Source organism: Microtus oregoni, unplaced genomic scaffold (genome assembly GCF_018167655.1).
Source record: "Microtus oregoni isolate MIOR12 unplaced genomic scaffold, Mior012 000024F_ref0000369, whole genome shotgun sequence".
In the NCBI taxonomy this organism is placed as follows: domain Eukaryota; kingdom Metazoa; phylum Chordata; class Mammalia; order Rodentia; family Cricetidae; genus Microtus; species Microtus oregoni.
In genome coordinates, this window is record NW_024543083.1 from 21067633 (window position 1) to 21095618 (window position 27986).

General features: G+C 44.3%; 1 protein-coding gene across 1 annotated transcript; it reads left to right on the forward strand.

Moving 5' to 3' along the window:
* Positions 1 to 6273: 6273 nt before the first annotated feature.
* Positions 6274 to 27980, forward strand: Arglu1 (arginine and glutamate rich 1). The gene is made up of 4 exons (XM_041673837.1): positions 6274 to 6837; positions 12866 to 13091; positions 15306 to 15389; positions 27157 to 27980. Exons 1-4 carry the CDS (start codon positions 6497 to 6499, stop codon positions 27319 to 27321), a joined length of 816 nt encoding a protein of 271 aa, XP_041529771.1. The 5' UTR covers positions 6274 to 6496; the 3' UTR covers positions 27322 to 27980.
* Positions 27981 to 27986: the final 6 nt, after the last annotated feature.

Sequence of the window (27986 nt, forward strand, 5' to 3'; positions counted from 1 at the left end):
TCTCTCATAGCATTAACTTCCAAGCTGGACTAGTAACTGGTTGGCCACTACCATGATTTCTGTAGGCAGTCAAAATGTAGGTCAAAGGTTATGTGACTGGGTCAGAGTCCCAATTCCTCCACTAGAAGTCTTGCCAGGTTACAAGGGATGGTCGGTCCAAGCTCTGTATGCCCCATTGCTAGAATCTGAGCTATGGTCATCCTCATAGACTCAGGGAGTTTCCTTGCACTAGGTTTCAAGCTCATCTTAGAAGTGTACCTGATTCCAGTTGTCTTTCCCAGTGCTCTCTCCCTCCAACCTCTACTGACCCCTCTTGGTCCCATGTCCAGAACCCCCATCCCAGTCCTCATGTGATGTCTCCTCTTGTTGTATTAGGAGCAGCTAGGCTGCGTCCCCGGCACCCGGCCACCCGCCTTTTGCTCCTCCAGCCTATAGCCGCTGAGATACCAGCCCATTGGGGCATGGTCTCTCTCCCTTTAAAAAAGCGGCTATAGGCTGGAGGAGCGGAAGGACCTCCTGCAACATCCTCTATTTCCCCTTTGCAGTGAGATTCATGTGTCCCCCCCCACTACACTTTGAGCCTTGTTACTTAGCTTCTGTGGGTCTGTGGACTGTGGCATGGTTATCCCTTATACCTAACTGTGGGGAGCCACCCCCACATACTCCATTACAAGATGGTGCCTGCATCCAGTAGCGCCAAACCGTTAAGCAAGTTAGCGAGCATGTGCATGGTAAATTTCCATCCCTAGCTCTCTGCCTCTCCCGTGGTGTCATAAGGGCTGACGAGCTGCAGCCAATCGGGGAATGACACGTCCTAGGCAAGGACCATTAACCTATTTAAGGGCTGGGTTTTCTTCCCCTGGGGTCTCCGCTCTGTAAGCTTATGCTCTCCCTCCCAAGATGCATTAAAGCTTTTCTGCAGAAGGATCCTGAGTGTGCCGCGTCGTTCTTGCTGGCGAGACGGTAGCGAGGGACATCCTAACATCCACCTATATGTGAGAACATACTGTGTTCGGCTTTCTGAGTGTAGGTTACCCACTCAGGATGATCTTTTCTAGCTCCATCCATTTGCCAGCAAATTTAATGATGTCACTGTTTTTAACAGATCAGTGATATTCCATTGTGTATCTAGTTCAAAGGCTGAGACCACTGTTGTCAGGGTGGGAAGCATAGCAACATGCAGGCAAGCATGGTGTTAGAGAAGTAGCTGAGAGTTCTACATCTTGATCCACAAACAACAGGAAGTGAACCCTGAGCCACAGGGCATGGCTTGAACATATTAGACCTCAAAGCCTAGTGACACATGTCCTCCAACAAAGCCACCTACTCCAACAAGACCACGCCTCCTATGTGGTGCTCTTCCCTATGGAGCACAGACTTGAACACGAGAGTCTACTGGGGACATTCCCTTTCAAAGCACCACAATAAATAAAGTTAGAGGCCACCTGCAGACACACCTGGTAGATTTCAGACTGGGCAGAGTGACAGACGTATGACTGAAAACTCCAGCGACTGGCCATGAAGGCCCCAGGCCCCTTCTGTCGTCTGGTTTCCCCAGCCGAGCCCGACACCATAGGGCAGAGGCCAGCCCCTCAAACTATGATCTGCCTGAATACCTGCCCCTCATTACATGTCAAGAAATGACTACTCTCGGCCAATCGGTTTTGTGGTGACTTTCAGTTCAGAAGGAGGAGCAGGAAGTGGTTTATATTTCTTCCTACTACAGACATTTGGATGGTGAGCTAGGAAGAAAAATTCATCCCCAGTCTTATTTTATCCCCACGCAAGGCCGATGAGTGCCAAAATACTTGGTTCGATTTGAAAACCTGGTTCTGAGTTTTAAGCCGTGGCAGCGCAGACGCTTTGAGCAGCAAATACTTGGCAGTCTCAGGGGGATTTGTTAAATGTCATAAAATTTCAGAGGATGATAAACACTTGCTTGGTAATGTAGTTCCTGAGTGAAAATCTAGGTAATTAATCACACTCATCCCTCCTTTCTGCCTCATATACAAAATTCCCCCTAGGGGACAACATTTTTGTTGTTGTTGTTAAAAATACAAATATGACCAAAAAAAACCCGTTATGTATAAAAAATGCATTTTTTTAAGTTTTTTAAAAAAATAAAAGCAAGTAATGTGTTTCTCTAAGGACCAACATGGTTGCTTCACTTTCAGGGGGTCCCAGCTCTGCGCTACAGCCAGCTCCACCCTCACAGTTTAGATGTCAACTGTTCCCCAAGGGCCCATGTGTTGAAGGCTTCCTCTCAAGATGGATGTACATAAGACACAGAGGACGCTTTAGGTGGTGGGGTCTAGCAGTAGGCCTTCAGATCATTGGGGTGTACCCTCAGGGGGGATTGGAAAACCTTTGCATTTTTTCTTCCTCAGTTTATGGTTCTAAATTGAGCAGTTTTTCTGTCACATGCCCTGCCTTGCTATGTTTGCCAATCCCATCTTACTCAAGTGAAGGGCTAATAAACCGTGGGTTGCAGCCTCTAACATAAACACTTTTGCTGTAAACTGATTATCTCAGGTACTTGCTATAGCCATGGGAAGCTTGCTGTCATAGTCTGGGTTGCCAAAATCAACTTGGGGAGGAAAGGGTTTATCCAGGCCCACCAGCATGTGAGCTGGGCTCTTCCCTGTCAATCACTACTTAAGAAAATGCCCAGCAGGCTTGCCTACAGCCCAATCTTCTGGAGGCATTTTCTCTCTCCCCTCCCCTCCAGGGTTTCTTGGCTTTTGTGGAACTCTCTTTGTAGATGAGGCTGACCTGGATATTCCAATACTTTGGACGTGCGGAGAGACTGAGTTTGCAAACTTGATTAAAATAAAGGCTCTTTGCTTTTACATATGGGACACTCGGTCTCCTTTGTTGGCTTTTGTAGGGGACCGATGGATTTGGACATAACCAAGGCCAGTTCAGGCTCCCTCTCCTCCACTGCCCAGGGTCCTAGCTGGGGACATCCCCATGGACACCTGGGAACCCCTCTAGAGTCAAGCTTCTTGCCAACCCCAAAATGGCTCCCTTAATTATCTTCTTCCCTGCCCCCATATCCATTCTTCTTCCATCTCAACCATCCCACTCCCCCAAGCTTTCCCCAACCCTCCCCTTCTCCCTTCTCTCTCCCAACCCCACCCCACATCCATGCTCCCAACTTTTGCCTGGCTATCTTGTCTACTTTCAATTTCCAGGGAGCTGAGCTGTTTGGTCTGCACTGAGGAGTGAGAATATGCTTGCTTACCAGACTTCAGTTAAGGTCCCCTCTCCTCCAGGCCTTTGTAGCTCTGGCCAGTCCTAGGAGCTGGCTGACCTCCTAGTCAAACCTTATCTTTTTTTTTTTTTTTCAGTTTTTCGAGACAGGGTTTCGCTGTAGCTTTGGAGCCTGTCCTGGCACTAGCTCTTGTAGACCAGGCTGGCCTAGAACTCACAGAGATCCGCCTGCCTCTGCCTCCCGAGTGCTGGGATTAAAGGCGTGTGCCACCACCGCCCGGTGTCAAACCTTATCTTATTTGCTGTCTCAGCCCTCATACTGCTTCTGAGCACAGGGCTTCAAGATACACTTAACTCCTGTCTTTGGAGGTCCACCTTTCCCCTGACCTGCGCCACTGGGGCAGATGGTCTGGTGAGGCCTTGTCTCTGTTACAGTAGTCTTTACCTGGACCCTCACTCTACTCCCAGGCCGCTGCTGAAAATAATCAATTAAAAAAGAAACCAGCGAAATCCCCTGTGTTTTCAATGCTGTAGATCTGGCTACCTGTCCCAGCTCGGTAAGCTTCTTCCTGTCTCTCAGAGACCAGTCCATCCTGTCCTCTTGCCACTGTCCTATGATCTAATGCGATTCCAGCATGCTTCCAGGATAGAAGCTTCTGTGCCTTTCCACCTTCATAGTAATGAGAGCTTTGGCTGGCCTGTTCCCCTGCCGTTTGAACAAAAAGGACACCGACCCTGCATGTCATACCTGTGTATGCTTTAGACGCACAAAAGGGCCTTTTTCTTCTTCCTCGGTGAAAGTCTCTGTTAGTTTCTTCCAGTGTGCACAGAGTTTCTGTTTGGTTTTGCATATACATATGGTTAACTTTCAATAGCACTGGACTTCCCAACCTTAGTTTCAGATGAAGAATCAGATGATTCTTTAGGCAAAAGGCTATTTGCTCTGTTCAGAACTGAACATTTTAGACTGAACCAAAAAATAAATTTTGGAAGTCGAAGTTCTCCAAATTCTATGGCCAGAGGTGTGATCAAAGTGGCTCGCTCTGGGCAGAAGGTGTGCGAAACTCTGTCGTCTCAAACTCTCTAGAAAGCTATTTTAGGTTGCTATGGAAGTTGGATAATACGATTGTGTTCGTTTACTGATTCATGATGTTAGTCGAATGCGTCCTGTGACTGATGTGAGCTCACCAAGTGAAGGGCAGATCAGGGGGGCCCATCCCTCTCTCAAGGAGAGGTCTCAGCAAGAGAGGGGTATATGGCTGAAGTCACTGACAGCCTGCTAAGGTGCTGGGTGGGACACTGATGGAAATGTTACCCTCAAATCCTGTCTAGCTTGAGCCACAGGATGGGATGGATGTTTGCAGATGTCATGACAACAAGGGGGCACTGGAGCATGGTGGTGTACCCAATTCTCACAAGGTGCCCTATGGCTGGGATGTGGTGCTGAGATGGAGAGAGAGAGAGAGAGAGAGAGAGAAAGAGGGGGGGGGCAGAATGCAACACATGTTGCCTCGGAAACCCCAGAAGATTTCTCCCTCTAAAATTCATAAATTAGACCTAACATGCAATGTGACAGCATTAAGAAGCGGGACCTTGGGTCGGGCGGTGGTGGCGCACGCCTTTAATCCCAGCACTCGGGAGGCAGAGGCAGGCAGATCTCTGTGAGTTCGAGGCCAGCCTGGTCTACAAGAGCTAGTTCCAGGACAGGCACCAAAAACTATGGAGAAACCCTGTCTCGAAAAATAAAAAAAAAAAAAAAAAAGAAGCGGGGCCTTCGTCCACTGTAATCTCAGCTCTCAGGAGGTAGAAGCAGTCAGATCTCTGAGTTGGAGGTCAACCTGGTCTGAGATGGAGTTCAGAACAGCCAAGACTGGTACAGAAACCCTGTCTCAAAAATCCAAAAGAAGGAGAAGGGAGAGGAGGAAGAGGGGCCTTTTTAGAAAAGATGAAGCCGCCCGGGAGGCTCTGGCTTCAAAAAAATGGGATTAGCATTGATAAGGTGTTGATTAGAAGCCCTTTCACCCCTCCTAAATCACAGCACTATGGTCGGTCTCCTGTTGGAAGCTCAAACAGACCCTACTTAATAGAGTACTTCTCACCCCCCGCAAGCCTGGGAAACAACTTTCTTTTGAGTTATTGGTATATATATATATATATATATATATATATTTTTTTTTTTTTTGGTTTTTCGAGACAGGGTTTCTCTGTGGCTTTGGAGCCTGTCCTGGAACTAGCTCTGTAGACCAGGCTGGTCTCGAACTCACAGAGATCCGCCTGCCTCTGCCTCCCAAGTGCTGGGATTAAAGGCTGCGCCACCACCGCCCGGCTGAGTTATTGATATTTTGTTAAAGCAGCCCAAAAGCTAAAAGACCCTAATGAGATTAGTCATTTCTCATTTTTCTCTTCCTCATCTTTCCCTAGCCTCCTGGGACTAGGCCTGGAGCGCACTACATAGCCCTAGCTGGCCTGGAATTTTTGAAAATCCACAATGATGCAACCTTTTCAATAAAACTTAGAAGTATTTAATTAGCTCTAATATATACATCCTAAGGATAATTCGGGAGTCCTCCGGGAATTGCTCTAGTTTTGTGGTTGGCACATGTATGGTATGCATGTATGCATAATTTGCGTGTATGTGTATAAAAATATGTTTTATGTATGTATCCCCAGCTGGCCTCCAATTTACTGCATAGCCAAGGTTGATCTTAAACAGCTGATCCACAGGCCTCCGTGTTCCTAGGGCTACAGGTATGAGCCTGTACCAGCACACGCGTCTTGCTTGCAAAGGTTAAATTCTCAAAGCTGGCTAAGGAAAACAACATGCATTTCCTAACTTACTCGGAACTTATTCTGCCTTTCAGCCAACGTTCATCATAAATAGTTTCTAACTCCTAAGTTTTTCGTGGGTCTTGTTGAGTTAGTAGAGAAAGACTCGAAGGCGGCCCAACTCCCGGCTCTGGTTTCGGCGTAGTGGCGGAAAGAGCCGAGCGCGCTCGGCAGCACTCGCCGGCCCGCCTCGGCGACGTCGCCGGGGGGGCGGGGCTCACGCCGGCACGCTCGGCGCAGGGCATTGTGGGAAGGGCGGCCGGTGCTGCCGCAGCTGCCATCTTAGGGACTCCGGGCCAGGCCTGCTAGGCCTCTACGGCGGAGGCGGCCGTGTGCGCGGCGGGTGCGCTCGGGGCGAGGCGGAGGGTCCGTGGGCGGGGGGCCGAGCTTCCCGGCGGCGAGGGGCGGCCTGCGGCGGGCAGCGGGTGACAGGCGGCGGGCGCCGCGCCGCGCGAGGATGGGCCGGTCGCGGAGCCGGAGCTCGTCCCGCTCCAAGCACACCAAGAGCTCCAAGCACAACAAGAAGCGCAGCCGCTCGCGCTCGCGCTCGCGGGACAAGGAGCGGGTGCGGAAGCGCTCCAAGTCCCGGGAGAGCAAACGGAACCGGCGGCGGGAGTCGCGCTCACGCTCGCGCTCCACCAACGCGGCGGCGTCCCGGCGCGAGCGGGAGCGCGCCTCGTCCCCGCCCGACCGCATCGACATCTTCGGGCGCACGGTGAGCAAGCGCAGCAGCCTGGACGAGAAGCAGAAGCGGGAGGAGGAGGAGAAGAAGGCGGAGTTCGAGCGGCAGCGAAAAATGTGAGGGGCGCGCGGCTGGCGGTGGTGGCGGCGGGGGCGCGCTCGGGGCCTGTGGGGCGGGAGCGCCGGCCCGGAAGTCGGAGTGGAGGGCGCGAGGCGGGAGGTTGGCGGGGCCGCGCAGCGCCGGGCCCGAGGCTTTGGAGCACTGGGCCGTCCGGGAGGGGGGTCCGTGTTTGGGGGGTGTGGGCTCTTCCCCCCTTTTTTTGCAGTCGTAGGAAGGCAGGTGCACACACCTCCAGCGAGCACCCGGGTGGCCATCGTCCCCTCGCCTCTTTTTGTCCCGGCTTCGTTAGCCCCTCTAGGGAGCACGCTTGAGCCCGCTGATCCCCGCCGAAATGTTTGCTTCCAGCTCCAGAGTGCTCTCGACTGCCTTTTCCCAGCGGGTGAAATCGGCTACCTTAACTTGAAATGGGGTGGAGATCACGTGGTTTTGAAAGTCAGGCTTTCGCTGTAAAAAGGAGGTGTGGATAACCCAGCCAAAGTGAACTTGTGCGTAGTACTTTTAAAAGACGTGTCCTCCCCCCCCCCCCAAAGCCACGTGGAACAATAGTGCTAAGCATATTCGTGGTCAGCCAGCCATGTTTTCCGGAGTTCTTTAGTGAAGACTCGATAAATGGTTACGAAGCAGAAATTTTAGGTAGTTTACGTTGTATGGACTTGTGTGGGGGTTTTTTTTTCCCTTCCTTTTTTTCCCCCCTGTGTTTGAGTTTGTGTTGAGCAGATTTTCCAGAAGCAGTGCTTCGGAGGTAAGGGATTGAACACAGCTAATACTGTAGGTGGAGCTGCCCTGTGCTGCGAGCAGATTGTTCTCAGTACACCTTGGTCACACAGAACCCTGTTGGGTGTGGAACAAGCCCGTAGCCTTGAAGATGTAACTCCGATAGCTACTAGGAGGACATAGGAAAAGTTAGCCGTGATAGTTAAGGTGATGATTCTCCGTGTGGAAACGGGAAGCTTGCTTGCCAGTTAGAGTCATTGTACGCTGCACATGGGCTACATAGGATGGCATGATGGGCAGCGAGCTGTGCTCTGGTTCTGGACTGAGAACTTTAATATTAGATCCTGTGTGTAATAGACAATGTTTAATGTGACTTATGTCTTGCAGAGCACACCGGTGTAGATGACGGGGCCTTGGGAGTGAGGAAAAGTAGTTTGTTTACAGATGCCTGCTAGCTTGTCTATTGAACTAGCTGCTAGTATTGACTGAGCCTTTAATAAGTGCCAGGAGCTGTGGTGTGGTGGGTGCTGTTGATAGAGAGATGACTGATCTTGAGCTAGCTCAGGCAGATGATCGGTAATAATATAAGTAGACTATCATCAAGAGTGGGGATAGGGATGGTAAGGCAGTCAGGCTGCATGAGGGTGGGTATTTGTGGACCGCGGAGTTAGCTGTCTTCCTGAACCCACTAGAGAACAGAACGGAGGGAGGCCTTGGGTGCACGGGGTGGTGGTGTTGCTCACCACGGGAGACCATAGGCCCTGAAGCCCAGGAGTCACTGGAGAAGTGAGCAGAGCCTGGAAATTCTACGTGGGTTCTTGGATGCGTGAGATTTGGTTTAATTCATTCTAGATCAGGAAGTTCTGAGGAGAGAAACGAAACAGCACCCTTTAAAAGACCACTTCCTGTCGTATAGGGTGTATTGTGTAGGCTGGAGACCAAAAAGTAGATAGGGTAAGGAGAGGGAGTGGGTAAGAGCCATCGTTAGAATGGAAGAGGAACGGGTTGCAAAGGAATTTAGGGTACATACAGTTGGCTGTTGTGTTTGTGGTGTCCTTACTACAACTTAACCTGTCCTTTGTCTTTTATTGCCTAAAATGAGACCAGTGTAGGTCAGGGAAAGGGTAGAACAGGAGTGTCCCTTGGCACTGCTGGGTTCTTAGTTTGTGTATAACTCAGCTGAGCTAAGTAAGGTTGATGATAGGGCTTTGCTTGTGTCTAAACCTGGGCAACAGATAGAGTGCCCCTGGGGACTATGTGGAGAGAGAAGAGCAGAGCAGGGGAATGTGTGTTACAGCCCAGGGTGGGAACACTAAAATGCAGAGTGCCTGGTGGGTTTTCACGCAGTCTAGGGTTGGATGGGCGGAGACACGGTAAAACAAGTCTGTTGGCTTTACCCAAGTCAATCCTGTTGACTGAGACTGATTGCTTTGCTACTTATAATTTTGAGACCTTAAATCATTGTGTGTGTGAAATGGAGATGCATTTTGTGAGATTGGAGATGCTGTAAGGACTTAGTGTTTGGCGTAGAGTGAGTCAGTCATTGTTCCTGAGTGTAGCCTAACACAGCCTTTGAACAATAAGTCACAGAAAGTAGTAAAAAGGTAGGCCTTTGCGTTGGTTCCTCTCAGATCCCCCTCTTGTGCTTGGGTCCCAGCCACATACAGTGAGTCCTCACTCACTAAGATTTCTTTTTTTTTTTTTTTTTTTTGGATTTTTCGAGACAGGGTTTCTCCGTAGCTTTTTGGTTCCTGTCCTGGAACTAGCTCTGTAGACCAGGCTGGCCTCGAACCCACAGAGATCCACCTGCCTCTGCCTCCCGAGTGCTGGGATTAAAGGCGTGCGCCACCACCGCCCGGCTCACTAAGATTTCTTAGGGATTCTTTGAAGTTGTATTAACCACTGAAGAAAGCAGGTAGCTGGAACAACCTGTAGAAGTCCTACCATTGGTCGTAAGCCCTGCAGCCAGTGACATCTGAGATTAAATAGTTTTAGTGTTACCTACATTACAGATCAGCAGCCTGAGAGTATCTAAGGTGAGCTGGAATTCATCATGTACGTGATTCGTTAAAAATAAATAGAGCTTATAGTGAGGGTAAAGAAGTTTATGACTGAATTTACTCTGCAGAGCTTTAAGACAATGGCGGAGCAAGCACAGGACCTGCATTTGGTTCTGTCCCCATTTTTGCTTCACCTTTGTCCTGGGGAAACTGCTGGAAAGGTCAGGGTCTAGCAAGGGCCACTCATCACCTCAGCATTCACTGCGGCCCAGTGTTTAGTACCTGTTAGGTATAAAGTAATTAATGTTTACTAGTAATTACTAAGCAATCCTAGAGGTTTCAAGAAGTGAGTATCCTTGTTTTAAGGATGGATGCCTTAAAATACGGCATTACTTTTGTATAGCTGTACGCTTAGTGCTGTGCCCTCCCTGGTTTGTTTTAATCGGTTACCATCTGATTGACTAGGAGTAGTGAGTGGTCTTTTTTGTTTGTTGGTTTTGTTTTGTTTTGTTTTTTTAATGACCGAGGGGAAAATAGGACTTGGTATCATACTACTTGAAAAACACCTTGATCTTGATTTAATAACTTTTCTGGCAGGAGATTCTTAGCAAAGCAATGGGCTCAGCAGGGAAGTTGAGACAGAAGTTGGAGAGAGACAGACAAGACAGCCCTGTGCAACCCCCACTCCCCAATATATTTGGGCTCAGATTTAAGAAGCCTACCCCAGGGTGATTCGGGAACCTGCAGGCAGGATGTCTGGGTCCTGGCATTCACTCAAGCAGCAGCTTCTAAAACAAAATGTTTTAGAGAATTCTATGTGATTCTTATGATAGTGCCCAGAGTGGTTTGGTTCTCTCTTGAAGAAAGTTCATTGTTTTTAATTGAAAAGTTGTCCTAATGGTGGTGCTATTATTGGCTTCCTGTTAATTTTGGCCATCAGGGAAGAAGATGTACTAGTGCTTAAGTCAGTTTATGTGCAGTTGGTTTTCTGTGGAAAGGAGACAAGATGGAGTGGTGGGGCCTTAAGGGTTTTTTGTCACAGATTGTAGAAACAGACTAGAAATTTGTCCCTGGATTCTGAAGATGCCTTTTTAATCTTACTGAGAATAACAACCAAAATTATGTTCCTGTGAGGCTTGTAGTGCTACAACCATGTGCCCAGACCTCATTGCCTGATCGGCCCCTCATTCAGGAAACATAAGTAAGGCTATTTATTGGAGGCATGCTGGGTTGCCCTTCAGTTCCTCCAGGAACAAAGGGAGATAAGCAGCCCTGTGAGAACACGGGGCAGGCCAGTTCTCATCCTGCACTGCCTCAGCTGTGACTGGGACTTTGCCATTTGCTCTCCTCCCCTTTAGACTATTAAACCTGAGCTGCAGTTAGACTTGACCCTTAATTCAGCAACTTACTGCCTGTCATCTTCCCCGGTTGGTGGGATCACTGGGTGAAGACTGCCAGAGCTGAAGTTCAGGCTGGTATGGCGTTTACTGTGAGTAAAAAACTGAATTTGTTTGCTTCTTTTCCCTTATGTCCAAATCTATGGGCGTACTGCTGGCTCTCTGTTGCTGTGTTGCTTAGAAGGGATGACTGCCTGATCTAGATCCTGAATACTGAGAGTCTCTGTCACTTTATCAGATTCCTATTTAAAAGTGAGAGCTTTGCTGCTCACTGATGAGCTTTCCTAGGGTCTTATTTCCCTCCCTTTCTGCTCACAGAAAGTCTCCACTAAAGTCTCATTATCTCTTTTGTACTTAGTACTCTGTCCCATCTAACACTGATAATTAAGAGTTGAGATTTTGAAGATGTAAATGCTGAGTTTCTTAGGCTTTACTATATCTGATTTTCTAAAAAAAAATAGCTGAAAAGTTTCCTTTTGGGTGGATAGGAAACTATCTGTGTATGATTGCCATTGAATCGAGCTCTCTGTTCAGCGTCGTTCTGTTCATGGTAGATCGTTCATCACCTTGGAGGCTATCTGCTGTGTCTGCTGACAAAAGGCTCACTTTAGTTAGCCTTTATTTGACAGGACCTTAAAAAGAAAGGAGGGCTGTGTTGAGTCTTGAGCACTCCTGTACTGTTGGAATATGGCAGTTGGGAAGGAAATAGCAAAGATGCAGACAAGTCCTACAGTCTTAGAAGAACCAAATTATTGTCCCGTCTTCTGCCTCTCAGATAGAGGCCAAGGATAAGTGTAGACAATGCAGCGAATGTATTGAGCTGAAAGCCCTTGGGTGGGAATTGAGTAGAAATGTGTTAGACTGCTTGACGGTCACAGCAACTAGAAAGTCTTTACTAAGCATGCCAGATGAACGACTGTCCCATGTGTGTGTCAGATAGATTCTAAAGATGAAAGTTGCGAGTTTGTTAATTTGATAGTTTGGGAGGAAGTATTACTAAATTGGCCTCTTTGGCTTTAGATGCATTCATTATTAAGAGCCTTTGAATTCATTCATTCTGCACAAAATAATGCTTGGCCTGCTCCTGGGTAGAAACATAATGGAAGCAAAGTGAACGTCAATACTATCTACTGATTCTGTATTCTAAACTACAGTTCCAAGACCACTGTAGTGTTAGCATGCTTCCAGTCTATCCAAAATACTTACATTTAACATCTAACCAAATAAAATGGAAGAGCATTTTAGGTTTTCCTCCTACTAACTTGCCAGTAGATGTATGGTACCAGGGACTGTCATTGCTACAAATGCGCAAGGTTTTTGTGATAGCACTTTGATAGATGTTCTTAGCCAAAATTTTGTTTCCAGTCAGTAAGCTAATTGTTTCAATGGGATTAAAATGGGAACAGTAAGGCTTCGTTTAGCCTTGATAATAATACAGTATAGTCTTACCTTTCTATTCTGTCAAATCTAGAACAGCTTTTAAATGAAATCAAATATTAAAGGAGGAAAAGGCACAACAAGTTAAGTTCAGAGCCTAGAGTAAAGACCACAGTACTGTTGTCCTTTACTTAAGGAGTTTCTGTGGCTCAACCTTGCACAGAGTGCCTAAGTGCAGCACCTACTTGATAACAGGAGTAGGTTCCTGTTTCAGATTTACAGGTCCTAAATAAACCTAAGGAATTAGGTTCTTGTTACACACTAGCCTTTCTATATTTAGAATGCGTGAACCCCCCCTAAGATATTTATACTCATTTGAATTTCTGTATTACTTATCTTGATTGCTCTTTTTGCTGAATGTGATGTAAGAATAAGCTATAAAATTACGGGTATAAGAAATAAGACTTAATAAGTAGGCTTAAAATTAGTTTTAATTCTTAGGTTAAAACGTTGTCTTTTCTATTTTTATTTCCTAGTCGGCAGCAAGAAATAGAAGAAAAACTCATTGAGGAAGAAACAGCACGAAGAGTAGAAGAATTGGTAGCAAAGAGGGTAGAAGAAGAATTGGAGAAAAGGAAGGATGAAATTGAACGAGAAGTCCTCCGAAGGGTGGAAGAGGCCAAACGCATCATGGAAAAGCAGTTGCTCGAAGAACTCGAGCGACAGAGACAAGCTGAGCTTGCAGCACAAAAAGCTAGAGAGGTAACGCTCGGTCGTTTGGAAAGTAGAGACAGTCCATGGCAAAACTTTCAGTGTCAGGTGTGCCCCTGCTCAGTCCAGAACGAGATGGAATGCGACTTTCTAATTCCTTTCTCATCTAAAGTTATGTGGCTGCGAAAGAATTTTTTAGCCAGAAGTGCTGACTGGTACTTAAAAGCTACTTTCTTAAAACTTATTCAAGGATATTTTTTTTTTGATCTAACGGAACTGGCTTATGTATTTGAGAAGTGTTTGAAACTTTTGCCATGGCTGCAGGACTACATTCTTTTTTTGGGAGGGTAGGGGGAAGCCAGGGAGTGGAAAAGGGAAAAGGCTAAAAGTCTGCCTGCGGTTGCATCTTCCTTTCTGTTATCACTGTGACCTTGACTGAGAGCCTTTTGCCTTCAGTCGCCTTACAAAGAGCAGGGCCTCACTTTGAGTGACAGCTCCTGCTTTGATACACAGGTTTTCTCGCTCTTCTTTTTTTCCTTCTGTTATCCCTCATCCCCTCCCTAAATCCTTTCAACACAGTGGACTAATTCAAGCATTTTGACTATAAGGCCCTCCATTTTCGTAATGTGTTTCAAGGAATCTTTTACGGAAAAATGTCCAGATTGTTCATCTTTTTTTTTCCTTTTTTTTTTTTTAAGTACCTACTAACAACTCCTTTTTTTCTCTAGAGAGTTATGAAGGAACAGGTTGTCCTTGTCTGGAGTCAAGCTAAACACATGATTTGTTTTATCAGCAGCTGGAGCAGAAGTTGAAAATGTCTTTCTGTGAGACAGTAATTTGCTACTGAAGCTTTATGGCTTGTTTGCACTGATTACTCCAGGATCCTAAAGTGTGCGAAAGTCACGGAGACACTCAAGGCAAATTGCTTCACAGCACTGAGTGTCTCTCCACAGTTTGCTAATGAACAAATGAATTCGTGTGACAGAGGAAATCTGTAGTTACATTGTCTTGAACATAAATTTATAAATATTTGGCTTAAATACATGGCTTACTGTCATCCTTCATCCTGGCGTTACTGTGGACAAGTTGACATTGTGTTAAGTCTGCTTTCTAGTAAGCTTTGCTTGTACAGTGCATTTCCCTTGTCCTGTCTTAACTACATAGACCTGTTTGTAGTTGGTTCATATCAGTGCCTTTAATAATGGAGATATTTTTGGAGTAATTGTGCTATTTTGTAGCGAGTTATTAATCATAGCAAGATTTTTTTCTCTTCATTTGCTTTTTGTTTCATATTAACATTTTTTTTTAACACGGACACAATCCTTTGACAGTCTTCCCAAATACTAAAATCATTTGAGTATGTATGCTGTGATCTGAACACTGCCCAAACCATCAAGCAATCTTCATATAGTTTGCATTATAAAACTTCATTAAATTCTCCAAGAAAAAAAATGACAGAATTTTATTTCCTGACTGTGCATCCCCCGGATTCCTGAATTTCAGTGCAGACTGTAGATGACAATATAAGCTGCCTTTAGTGGTTGTCAACATCTGATGTTAAGTCCATGCCCCATGGAAGCAGTCCTTAGTATGGATTACCATTTGTATTTTTCACTAACAGTAAATGTATTTTTCTTATTAATTGTTTGCCTTAGGAATGATGAATTACATTTTTTGTTCCTTCTTACCATAAACATCTGCATTCCTCAGCTCAGCCTTCCTTGTATGTTGTTTCTTTATAAATGGTTGAGCTGCTGATGCAGGTATTGCCAAGCTAACAGTACAAATCATTTTAAAGAGGAAGCTGGCGCGTATGGCAGCCGAGGAGCACACTCTGCAGGACACTGGACAAGACAGTAAATACTCAACTTTTAATGCTGATTAAAGGAGTATAGGTAAAGAATACGTAGGTATCTATAATTGGTGAGACAAATATTCACTTTATTTATATTTTATATATATTTTTAATTTGGTAAATACTATCCAGTTTTGTAGTTGTCCTTGTTGATTTGTGTGATATTAAAGTATTAGTAATAATTGCCAGGAGACTATTAGGGAGGGTTTAGTCGGTTGCTGTTTTGGACTGGGAGGGGTGATTTAAATTTAGTGTTAGATTGCACAGCTTATCGCTTGTCAGACAGAAAGGTGGCTGTACAGCCGCCCTGTAAGTCAGATCCAGCAGAGTTTAGAGGAAGATTAGTAATTATTTGCTGGTAGAGCTAAACACTTTGTTTTCCTAACGTTGTAACATGTCCTCCCCTTTAGGAGGAAGAACGAGCAAAGCGTGAGGAGCTGGAGCGGATATTAGAAGAAAATAACCGGAAAATCGCAGAAGCACAGGCCAAACTGGTGAGTGCTGTGGATTTGGGAGGCATCATGCAGGGTCTTCAGAGTGTGTGAATTTGTGCTGAGTAATTGGGCTTTGTGAAGATTCTCAAGATTGCTTCAAGGACCTTGAGGTTGAGGTAAAGAGTGGTAGAATTGGCGATATTTTAATCTCTAATTTGGAGAGAATTAAAATTTTCAGTGGTTTAAAACATTTTGGGGGGAGGTTTACTCTCCCTGCCCCCAATGTCTTCAACCCTGGCCTTACTCACCTTCACTAGACAGAAGGAAGACTGCTTAAATGCAGTCGGGTTCTCCCCTCTCGTGCCTCAGATCTCCTGTAATCCAGGCTGGCCTTGGCTTCCTGAACTTACGTGCTGGGATTCCAGGTGTGCTCCACCGCAGTTCACACATTTTATCTCATGTTTCTAATTTACTATCTCAACAGAAGTACACAGACTATAAACTAATTATATCATTGTGCTATAAAAGGTGTAGGCAAATTTAAAATATAATCCGCCAGTGTGAGGAGAGACTATGAACATAAGTGGTTCCGAACTTCCAAGACAGTAACCCATGAGTATAGATACAACTTAGAGATTCTAGGAAAGTCTGATTCGAATGCAGTAGCAGTATCAAGACCAACAGAGGTCTTTGCTGCTGAGACTTGTTGTTTAGGGGAAGAGCAAGTTATGTCACATAATTTCTCCTTGAAAACTGACTATTGAGAAGAACACACAGGGGAGCTTGTCCTAGGGCCTGGGTGGGACAAGAGTGTATGCCACTACAGGTAGAAGGAGGAGGACAGTCTTATTTCAGGTTTGGGTGGTTGAACTTTGAAGGGTAAATAAAGTCTGGTTTGTGACAAACACTTCAGAAGAGAAATATGTTAGTGATCTAGGTCTATGAGGACATGGTAGAAGGGTTAGATGGCTGTGTTAACTTTGACTGGTGGTGGCCTTGATACCCTCACCTTGTGACTCCTATCAGGTACTAGTGCATCTATGGAATATAAACTTGTTTCTTTTTTGGAGGGTGGTGGTGGTGGGAAGATTGATCATTTTCTACAAGACTATTTCTCAGGTTGTGCTTAATGGCCAATTTTTGTTTTTTTATCCTGTTTCCTCACATCTCTACCTTAAAAGAAAATGAAGTCTGCTGATAGACTAGGGAGTGACATCATTGAAATTCAGTGAATGGGTGCCTTAGGTAGGGAAGGTGGACTTCTAGAAACTCATAAACACCCCAGGTAGATTTAGGTCATTTGGGTTGGGAGCCTAAGAAATGACTGAGTTGAAGGCAATTTTGTATGTGGAAAGTGGAATGTCCTTTATGAGGGAGTCAGAAGATGAATTGGATGTGAAGATGGTGGCAGGTTGAATATTAAAGCTCTTTGGATATTGTTCCTTTCATTTTCCTTGCTCTTTGTTTACTGGGAAATCTGATATAAAACATTAAAATTCAGTCGAACTGAGGACAAATCAGTCAAAGGGAAGGTGAAGCAGCAGTGTATTGTAGACAATGCTGTGCTGCTTGCCTGGCTGGAACAGCAGTTGTATATACTGAGTGTTATAATGGCAAACAAAGCATAGGAAACATTGTACCTAAGTGGCCAAAGGCAACTGCACTAAAGTCTGTTCACAAAAGTTGTTTGGAAAGTAGATAAGGAATTACTTTCTTGTAAATTATTAGTGTTTATTGTAGAGACATGGACTGTTCTAAGAAAAGTTAATTCTACAGGAATGTTTAAATGGTGTGGATGGTAGTTTATGATTGACCTAATTGTGATGGAGTGGTATGTATACAAAGGCCTTCCAAGAGATGTCTCTTTGAAGTAGACTTCTCATGAGAGTGTGAAGAAGTGAAATGGCCAAGGCCTTGAGGTGAGGAGGGGACGAAGTCTCTGGGACAGTAGAGAAATAGTAGTAGGCGTTAGAGACAGTGGTGAGCAGATGTGATGCATGCCAAGAAGGGTGTGTGACAGCAGAGACCGGCCAGGCAGGAGGGTGCTTTGAGGACATAGTGCCCCTGCCACGGACAGTTCTCAGTAACAGAAAACTGATAAAGACCAGCTTCCAGATAAGGACCCAAAAACATGCAGAATTATTACATATGGCATGAGGAATTAGCTACTGTAATTCCTAGAAAATAGATCCCAACATCTGTGGAAACAAAATCTTTTTCCCCATTCTGTTGAGGTCCCGTTCTAAATTAGTTTTCCGTTCTTTAGGAAGTATCCTGTTGAAAGATAGAGTATGGTGAAAGCACTCTGAGATCCTGTGGATTTAGATGGGAGTAACAAGTTTCAGAAACTGCTTAAATATCTGGATATACCCCAGACTTTAAATTCTGCTTCTACAAATTTACTCTATAAAACTTACTCATGGAAATTCCATTCGCACACCGTGCTTTCTTTTATGGTCACTAAGAGTGACAGCTGGAGCAGACAAAGAACTTCTGAACAGGAGACACGATGTACAAAGTAGCCAGATAAAAACTGTTGTCTCTTAGAGATGGACATTTGCTCACAAAGAGCATATTTGTATCTTTTAAGATTGAGTCAGTCTGTTAAGAATAGCTATCTTTAGTTAGTATTTCCAAGCATAACTTTACACCTTCCTCAATTAAACATGTTGTAAGTGATGCATTCCTTCTTTATGGCATAGAAGGAAAGCTGTCCAGGCAAGTACACTAAGGCATCCTTTTGAACACTTTAAGTAGGCCCTGTTAGGGTAGCAGTTGAATCTGGAGTTGAGTAGGGACCAAAAAGGAATGTGCTAGATTTAGTCAGGTGGAGTGCGTGGAGGTTTCTGTTAACGCTAATCTGTGCACAGTTCTTGCTCAATCTCTTCCAAATAATGTGTCAAGATACGTTTCTCTGTAACATGACCAAACAAGTAACACATATTTGATAAAATCACATAATCCACATGTGGACTGCCTTCACTGAGCAGGTACACTCCTAGTTTTTAAACTTGAATTGACAGCCAGCTGCCTTACAGTAGTTTAAAGATTATTAATGCAGGATTTTAATTTCCTTTGTGTTTTTGATGTGTATGCACACACGTGGAGGCCTGAGGTTGGTGTCTGGTGTTTCCCTCAGTCTCTCCCCCTCATTTGTTTACTTATTCATTCATTTATTTGTTGAGTTGTGGTTTCACTGAACCTGGAGCTTATCATTTCAGCAGACTGTCGGGCCACCCTCAATTCCAGTTCACAGGTTTGCGGTGCATGCTTACCACCAGGACCATGTCTACATGGGTGCTGGGTATGTGCCTTCCACGCTGAGCTATCTCCCAGCCTATTTACTTTTTCTAGAAGCACTTAAATTTTGGGGGCTGTTTTATTCAGGTTTTGTATAGTGTGTCTTTGAAAATGCCAGGGATGGTACAGAAGTATATGAATCATGAAAAGGAAGCAGAATTTTGTTTAGTTTTGGGTCTCAACTCTGTAGCCTGGCTTCGTTAGTGCCTAGACTGACTCTGTAGCTCAGGCTGGACTTGAACTCCGGGTAACCCTTCTATTTCACTTCCCTAATGCAGTGTTAGAGGCATGTTGCCACAGTAGAGTTTAGATATTGCTGTGGAGGGATGTGTTCTGACTAAGTTACCAGTAAGAGATGCAGCCTCCACCTGTGCCTGTCTGCCTAGTGTCCTGCAGTGTAGAGATTGACCTGAGCCGTCTCCACATCACTGCAGCTAGGAGTCATTAGAATGCTGATGGATTTCTAGTAGGTGGATGGATGTTCAGGATTTGAAGTCACTGCAAACTGTAAGTTGACAGTTATGTCTGATACTGAGATGGGTCACTTGGTGGTGTGAGTTCATCGCTGAGAGGTTGGAAGTGCAGTGTCTGAACTTGAGGTGTACGTACTTGAGTATAAATAGTGCTCAGTGTGCAGTTGAGAGGAGCTTCTCAGGAAAATGTAGGCTTGTTTGTTCTGGTTTTTAAAACACTTGGTGTAGACTGAGCACGTTACAGCCTCTCCCCCATACTTAATTCCTAGAATTTTCAGGTGTTTCTCTGTATGGTCAAAAAGTGAGGAGTGCTTTTTGCAGGTGTGATTGAGGTATCTTGAGAAGGAGACTTTAATCACAATTATTTCTTGACTATCACCACATGTGCCCTTTAAGAGTAAGGCAGACTATAACATAAATCAGAGAAGCTAAGAGCAGAATGAGATTCCAAAATGTCTTTCCCCGGGCGTGGTGATGCACTCCTTTATACCAGCGCTGGGTTAGAGGATATCCTAGTGTAGGTAGCAAGTTCCAGAGCAGCCAGAGCTACATACTAAAGAGACATGTCTCCAGGAAAGGTGAGGTTTAAGATTGCGGTCTGAAGATGGTCTTCCTGGAAGCACCTGAAGCCAGCAGCATTTCAAGGGCCTCCTTCGATGGTTCCAAGGGAACTGAGCCCTGCTAACATGCTGAGTTCAGACTTTCAGGCTCTGGAATAAAATTCTGCTTTGAACTTCCTTTGTGATTGTGGGTTTGAAATTGTGAAGAAACTGGATGATGCTGAGGCACATGACAGAAAACACAGTGTTGTTTTTAACCTCCAGAAATTCGGGTCATTTATAAGTGCTTCTTTAGTGCTCTGAAACACATTCAAACCTGTGGTTGAAACTGGAGGGAAGATGTCTGTAGCTAGCTCAGTTATGGCCTACAGCTATGTGAAAGGTCAGACTCGGGGATTCTCAGTCTCCATAGTGAAGCAGTAAAAGGGGGCTAAAGAATAAAATAAAGTTTAAAAGGAAGTAGTTCACTTGGCTATTTGAGAGAATCTCAAGTCTATCTATATTGCAAAAACTAATCACAGAAGGGACCGGAAGAGTTGGCTCAGTAGTTAGAGCAGTTGTCGCATATGCAGAGGATCCAGGTTCAATTCCTGCCAGCTTACAATACCCTGTAACTGCAATCCTAGGGTATCCAGTACCCTCTGAGCTCTGTGGGTACCAATTATTCACGGTGCACATACATATGTGCTATGAAAACATTCGTTTACACAAAATACACAGAACTTGGTATAGAATGAAGGTTTGGCATCTAGACAGCTTTTTGGAGATTGCTGCTTCTTTTCAGGGAAGCCCTTTACGTGTTTGCTCCTGTCTTAGGAGGTGGAGCTCTGAGAACTTATTCCTCACTGTTGTAGTGTCCCTGCAGGAAGGGACTAAGATATGCATAGTCAGAGGGAGGTTGGGACCGAAAAGGACACCGCACGTAACAGTTGGAAAGAACAACAGGGCACCCTAAGGATAGAATGCCCCAGTACCAGAATAGGTCATAGTGCTGTGCATGTACATTTCAGGAGATGGCGTCAGACGTGTGAGGAATTGAATATGGATTGACTAGGAAATCAGGATGAGGGATGGGTTTCCTGTGTGAGGGAAGAAACACTGGTTTGTGACCTTTTGTTGCTGTGTTTGGGAAAACAGTATAAAAGGCAAGAGTTTGATATTGCATGGAGTGGCTTGAACCGAAACAGAATGTGAGAAGACAGGCTTATATGCACCGTTGCAGTTAGATACTTTAGAGAGAATTGATAAACTTGCTGAGTGGGGCATAGCGGGAACCCAGTGCCTGGGAACTCTAGGCATTGAAGGAAACTGCAGTCATTCAAAGGGAAATGAATGAACAATACACACAAAAAAGTTCTCCCAAGAGAAAGAATTTGTGATATAGAAGATGAAAAAGAGCCTCATTATATATAGTATAGAGATTTTTGCCTTTTAAATATGAAATTGTATCTTTTATTTTTAATATTTACTAAATTTGTTCATCTTTTATATGCATGTATCTATGTGTACGACATATGCTTGGTGTATGGAGTCAGAAGAGGGTTTTAGATCCCCTGGAACTGAACTTATGAAGGGTTATGAACAACATGGTTGTGAACCGTGTTGGTGCTGGGAATCAAACCTGGGCCCTCTACAAGGGTAACAAACAAGTGCTCTTAACTGCTGAGCCATCTCCAGACCTTAATTTGAAATTTTAGAACATAAAATCAAAAGGAAATCCTGAAGGCACCATTTTGGGGTGGGGGGGAGCTGGGTTTAGTGTACAGAGCAGTGAGTGTTTGTGAAACTGTGAGACTGTCCCTCAAATGCCACCCACCTTTTTCTTGAGCAACATAAAATATCCCTAAGGTATCTAAAATTGAAGTTTGAAAATGACTGAGGAGTTTATAAGTAATTAAAATTGAGAAGCAAGGTTAGTGAAGCAGTGGACATCAATCCTCTTTAGATGGTAACAAGTGATCTCTGTAGAGTGGGTTTGGAGCATGTTTTCCTCAGGAAGATAAAGTCAGTATTTAACGCGGTTACTGGTGCTTGTGGCTCCTTACCCGTGTGCAGGCCGGCTCTCAGCTTGCATCTCTGCAGTTGACCTCAGCTTCCTAGGTGCTGGACCACAAGAGTGTGCGACCCAATGCCCACCTGTGTTTTTGTTTTTTCTCTTTTGTTCCTTTAAAGTTTGAACATGAAAACTTAGAGAAAAGTATAATGAAGTTTGACCAACAGATTTAATATTTTGTTTTGATTTTTGTTTTTTGAGACAGGGTAGCTGTCCTGGAACTAGCTCTTGTGGACCAGGTTGGCCTGCTTCTGCCTCCCGAGTGTGGGATTAAAGGCATTTGCCACCACCGCCCAGTCCAATAGATTGAATTTTAAAACATTTTAAATTTATGTTTTTGTAGCAGGGTCTTGTAACTGAGGATGACTTTGAATTCGTGATTCTCTTGTCTCTACCCCATAAGTGCTGGTGTGCCCTACTATGTGTGACACTAATTACTTTTAAAACATTTCCTTTTTTGTTGTGAAAACAAGGTATGCATTAGTATATATGTTCCAGGAAGGAAAATAAATGAAGTCATTAGACTTAGAAATGGCAGAGCTGGTCAGGCCTTGTTTCTTAGAGGACTTACAGTGGAAGTCCACATTTCTGAGTGGCACGGTGCCTGTGGCTGCAGTTCTCCATTTTCTTACCCCTTGTCCTTTTAATCACTACCATAAAAGGTGTTTTCTTTCTTTAGATTGTTAAAGAGGTTAGAAAGTCCACGAAGGAGAATACTGATTGATTATGTTGCGCTAGGCTGTGGTAAACTAGATGGTATCTAAGATGCTGGGAGGAGCAGCCAGGCCCTACATGGAGACAGATCCTTTTAGTTTTCTGACTTTTCACCAGCCACTCAAGGGTATGAGATGCAGAGTTCTGGGCAGAATGGCCAGAAACAGTGGTCTAATGACTGTAGTGTAGTAGACACTAATCTTGTTGGCCTCTCCGGTGTGCACAGAATAACCCTTGTGAATAAGCAGCATATTGTGCTCCTCTTTTCCCCATGCAGATACTACAGTTCTCATCACGCGGGGCACGAGGGAGAGGAGAGGAGAGGACAAGAGGTGTCTACTGGGGTGGGAAGTCAGGACTTAGGAAATACCTAGCAAGTAAGGTGTTGGATTGACACCAGGCTGACAGATATATGGATGACAGATTAGTTTTCCATCACTGGTGAGTCTGGGTATTAAAAGTGAGAGATGATGTAAATTTATCAAGAAATGTGAAGCTAACTGCACTAGCATAAAGAACAAATGTGAATACATGGGCTTATGTGCTAATGCACTGAACAGTAAGGCTTCTAGCTGTCTGTGCTTCTAGCTAGAGATAGTCCATTACTAGGTGATGCCCGGGCCGTGCAGCAGTTCCTACTGCAGCCGAGACTCGAGCCCAGTGTAGTATTGAAGACAAACTTTGGCTATTGAATTTTTGCTTGTTTAATGTGATTACATTTAAAGTTCTGTTTTGCTTGGTTATTAAGCAAAGCTAATTTCATACCTTACCTCATTTGTCTACTTCCCATCCTCTACTTTCTTTTTTTATTTTATTTTATTTATTTATTTATGTTGTTTTTTTGAGACAGGGTTTCTCTGTAGCTTTGGAGCCTGTCTTGGAACTACTTCTTTCTTTTGGACTAGGTTAGCCTCTAACTCAGAGATCCACCTGCCTCTGCCTTCCAATTGCTGGAATTTAAAGACATGTACCACCACCACCTGGCTCCATCCTTTACTTTCAAAGGTGACTTCAGTTATTTTTTCTTTGTTTGTTTTTCCAGAGTTTTTGAAATGCGTATTTAGCATATGGATATGTTGTAGTTTTATTCTCTCTTGATTACACAAAAACACAAAAGTAAGATCCTCTGCTGCTATTTGCTATTTTCCTTTTTCACCTAATATATATTGAAGAGTTCTGTTTCAGAATGTGCAGGCCCCCCTTTTTTTTATTTCTCTGGATATTGTTTTGGGGGGAGCACATGGAAGCCAGAGGTCAACACTGGGTATCTTACACGTAAGTCCTTCTATCACTGTGAGACAGGGTGACTCGGTGAATGTGGTACTAACCATTTTGGATAGACGATGACTGCCCAGCACGGTGCTGATGTGGGCTAGTCACTGAACCCAACTTTGTAACACGAGACCCTCGTGTTTGCACAGTGAGCACTTTACCCCCAGAACTTTCTCCCTTGTTTTTGTTTTGTTGTTGTTGCTTTTGAAAAATACTCTGTTTATCTATATGAATGTTTGCCTGAATGTGTCTGTGTACCACATGGGTTTATTGTCCAAGAACAAGAAGAGGGCATCCAGTCCTCTGAGACTCGAGTCATAGGTACTGGGAACTGAACCTGAATCCTGGAAAAGTAGCCGCTGCTCTTACTGCTAAGCATTTCTCAGGCCACCAGCTTTGTTTTTTTAAAGATCTTGTATAGATTATTTAGCCTTCATCATTTCCTTTTCCAAATTGTTAAAATAAAATAAATACCCCTGTAGAAATAAGAATCTGGGAGTCTAGGAAGATGGCTTAGTCAGAAAAGAGCTTGCTGCGTAAATGTGAAGACCTGAATGTTACCCAAGTGCACAGCGCGTGTCCTACAACACAATTGTAATCTCAGCCAGGGAGATAAGGACAAGAACTATCCTTGAGTCTGTTGGCTAGCCATCGTGGCCCAGCCTCTAGCTACAGACCCAGTGAGAGGCAGTCCCAAAAGCAAGGTGAAGAAACCGTTGAGGAGAGCATCATGACTTACCCGGCTGCACACACACAGTAATTAAAAATTTTGCATGTTTACAGGTGTATTCATGAATGAAATTTCAGGAACTGAAATGATTGAATTAATTTATTATAAAGGTAGTTTTGATGAATCAAACTGCTCTTCAGTAAGCTTTGATGGGATCGGAATTGCATCTGTGATGTCAGTGAGCTTTCATGTATTGAGGCTGTCCTTTTGACTCTCAGCTCAAACAGTCCTAAGGCTTTACTAGGGTCAAGTGGATAGGAGTAAGCCTGTGTTTACATTGCCAAAGGTTTTCCAAGTGCGTGAACACACATGCACCTTTGTTCAGTATCTAGTGCTGGCACCCCAAGCACATGTTTGATGTGGATAGTTGGCATAAAGGTTTTGTTTGCTTGCTTGTTTGTTCGTCTTTTTGAGGCAGGGTTTCTCTGTGTAGCTCTGGCTACTCTTGGATTCACTTTGTAGACCAGGCTGGCCTCTAATTTTACAGAGATCCACCTGCCTCTGCTTCACAAGTACTGGGATTAAAGGTGTGTACCACTGCCATCCAGCTAGCTTAAAGTTTTAGAAGTGATGGGGGGTGTGTGCACATGTACAACGTAAAGGTCTGAAGTTGACATGGTGTGACTTAACTCAGTGATCCAGGAGCAGCTTGTGGATTGCCTCCACACCTGCTTGGCATCTATGTGTGGGTTTTGATTATCTGAGTGGCAGTCCTTACCAAAGGTTTTATCCAAGGAGCCGTCTCCTCAGCCTCAGATATCTCATTCTTTTTGTGTTGTGATCATTAGTAAAGCTAGGGAAGGTGGTGATTGGAAGGAAGTGTGTAGGTAGGGTTTAGTGGCAGTCTGGCCGCTTGCAGAGCAGAGTAATTTTGGAAGTTCAGCTGGAATTTTCATTTCCTATAGAAATCACTGGACATTTGAAGGCAAAGGGATCTCTTAGTACTGTGTACAATGGGAGCAGTCTCACCATTTGAGGTGCACAGGGAACAGGCATGGTGACAGCAGAGTTGAAAATACTTTAAAGCCAGAGAGAGAATAAAAGAATGGACACCTTGGTCTTGAACAGCTGATAGATTATTGTGCGGGGAGGACAGGACAGAGCTCCTAGCAGGCCACTTGAGTTGGAGTCTTTGCTTACTTGTAAGATTCAAGTAAACAGTGGGGGCAGGGATTGGCCAGAAGATGGCTCGGCGGGTAAAGTGCTTAATCATGAAGCTTGATGGCCTGGGTCTGTTTGATCTCCAGATCCCACATGATAGAAAGAAAAAGCTGATGCCTATAAGATGTCTTCTGACTTGTGCAGTCATGCTGTGGTGTTCTCCACCCACTAAATAAATAAATAAATAATTTTCAAGATTAGAAAAGGGGGAAAAGAACTCGACCCTCAGAAAGGATGGACTTATTTTAAGAAAGGGCAGAAAAAATTAAATCTGAAGTCTAGAGTTGGGGTGAGAGGCACCATGTTTACCAGGCTGCTGCAAAGGTTTTACAGGACTCTGGGCTGTACCTCTACCTGTCTGCCTTCCTACCCCATGGCTCTGTCCATTTCGATACTCAGGTGACATCGTTTCGCATGTGTCCCACAACATAGTCCCTTATAGGCCTCCAGCCTGGCCTCATTTGCAGCAGAGAAGTGAGGACATGTGGAGACTGTTGACTGTGGGGAGAGGACATCGAGACTGGAGGAGTCAGTTGTGGGTTCAGTGTTGATTAACAGTTTAAGTAAAACAAGGAGAAAGAAGCAATGACTTCAAATGGAACTTTGAGCAGGAAGGCAGGAAGGACAAAGTGCAAGTTTTAGATCATAGTAAAAATGGGAGGATGTGGTGGTGACTGACAGACATTCAGGAGTTAAAACAGCCTTTCTTACTAACGGTGTTGCTTAGGTTCAGGGAGGGTGACTGACTCTGTTGTGCAGTTGTCACGCTTTGTCCCACTCTAATAATAATAATAAAGGCAGAGATGACCCCTGAGAATAGAGGTGTGCGTGGTCTTCAGAAGGTCAGGAGGGGAGTCCTGATGAGTTGTGAGAATAGCTTTACTTTTCATGGTAGCCAGGGGCATTTCCTGGAGAGAGGAAAAGCCAGTTGCTTGAGATTAAAGGCAATAAAGGGACTTCAGGAATTGATACTGCAGCCAATGTGAAATTAAAATAGCATTTTATAATCAGGTCAAAACGTTTGGTACTTTTTTCTCTCTCCCAAGGAATTGAGACATAGAAAAATTCCTTTTTATTTTCTGAGACAGGATTTCTCTGGGTATCCTGGAAGTCATTCTGTAAATAAGGCTGGCCTTGAACTCAGAGGTTTACCTGCCTCTGCTTCTTGAGTACTGGGATTAAAGATGTGTGCCACCACCACCACCTGGGTAAATTCTTGGTTACTATTGAGTATACAATAAAGTGGAAATTTTTAACTACAGTTCTTGTATATGTCTATCTAATTATAAATACATTGATTGGGTAGATAATGTACCCCGGGACTAAGTCTGTGCCTTTGCTTTAGATAACTGTTACTCTTGGTAATAAATATAAAGACAGAATCAAGTCTATGCTCAAGGCATGAAGTCCATAAAATTCGATTTTCATAAACTTGAAATAGATCAAATATGTAGAGTTAATTAAGGAAGTCTTTCCTGGTGTATGTAGGTTGTAGATTGTGACCTGGTAACCGAAGATACTGAGAGAAAGGAATGACAGATCTTGTTCTTATTTTAACTTTTAGGCTGAAGAACAGTTGAGAATTGTTGAAGAACAAAGAAAGATTCATGAGGAAAGGATGAAACTAGAACAAGAACGACAACGTCAACAAAAAGAAGAACAAAAAATTATCCTGGGCAAGGGGAAGTCCAGGCCAAAACTGTCCTTCTCGCTAAAAACCCAGGACTGAGCGGCAAACTCTGAACTTTTTACAAAGGAAAATGAAAAAACTTCGTATTGTAGCTTCATGTTGAAGTGGTTTTTTGTTTTTGTTTGTTTATTTTTTTTAATTGGAGAATCTGGAAAGTTAGCTTGTTCTAATAGGGGCTATGCTCTGCAATCCCTTTATTTTTCCCTCTCCTCCATTATGTCAAATCCTTATCAGATCATTGCTGTTTTTTAGAAGTGGTGTATTTTTCACCTGTTGGGATTCTGTACTGGTTGGTGGTCTGCCATTGAGCAGGTCACGTGGTGACTAGCTGGTCTGGTAAGGTGTTCACTGACCACTGACTTCGGGGTTATACTCTGTTTACTACGTCCTAATGCTGGTGTTGCTGACTTTTTGTTTTTTTATACATTTATAAAAAAAGAAAAAGTTGGTAATTGCATTGCAAAATTCCCAGGGTTGTGCTGGAGCTGTGTGGTGTGTGTCACAGCAGTGTCCTTGTGATGCTGTGGCTCTTGGTGTTCCCGATAACAGGTAAGGATAACAGTTGCTCACCTGCTACAGAAGCACCTGCAGTGCAGTATTGTCTCTGTTGGACTTTTGTTTCTTTCATTGACAAGTCAAACCAGCATTCCCCACTGTAAATAAATGATTTTGCTGAATAAAGTAAAGTCTTAAATTCATATGTT

Excerpts from the sequence above, each read along its gene's own strand:
- Arglu1 (XM_041673837.1), top strand. The coding sequence starts at position 6,497 with ATGGGCCGGTCGCGGAGCCGGAGCTCGTCCCGCTCCAAGCACACCAAG. Across the intron at positions 13,092-15,305 it reads CAGCACAAAAAGCTAGAGAG|GAGGAAGAACGAGCAAAGCG; the intron begins GTAACGCTCGGT and ends CCTCCCCTTTAG. Across the intron at positions 15,390-27,156 it reads CAGAAGCACAGGCCAAACTG|GCTGAAGAACAGTTGAGAAT; the intron begins GTGAGTGCTGTG and ends TTTAACTTTTAG.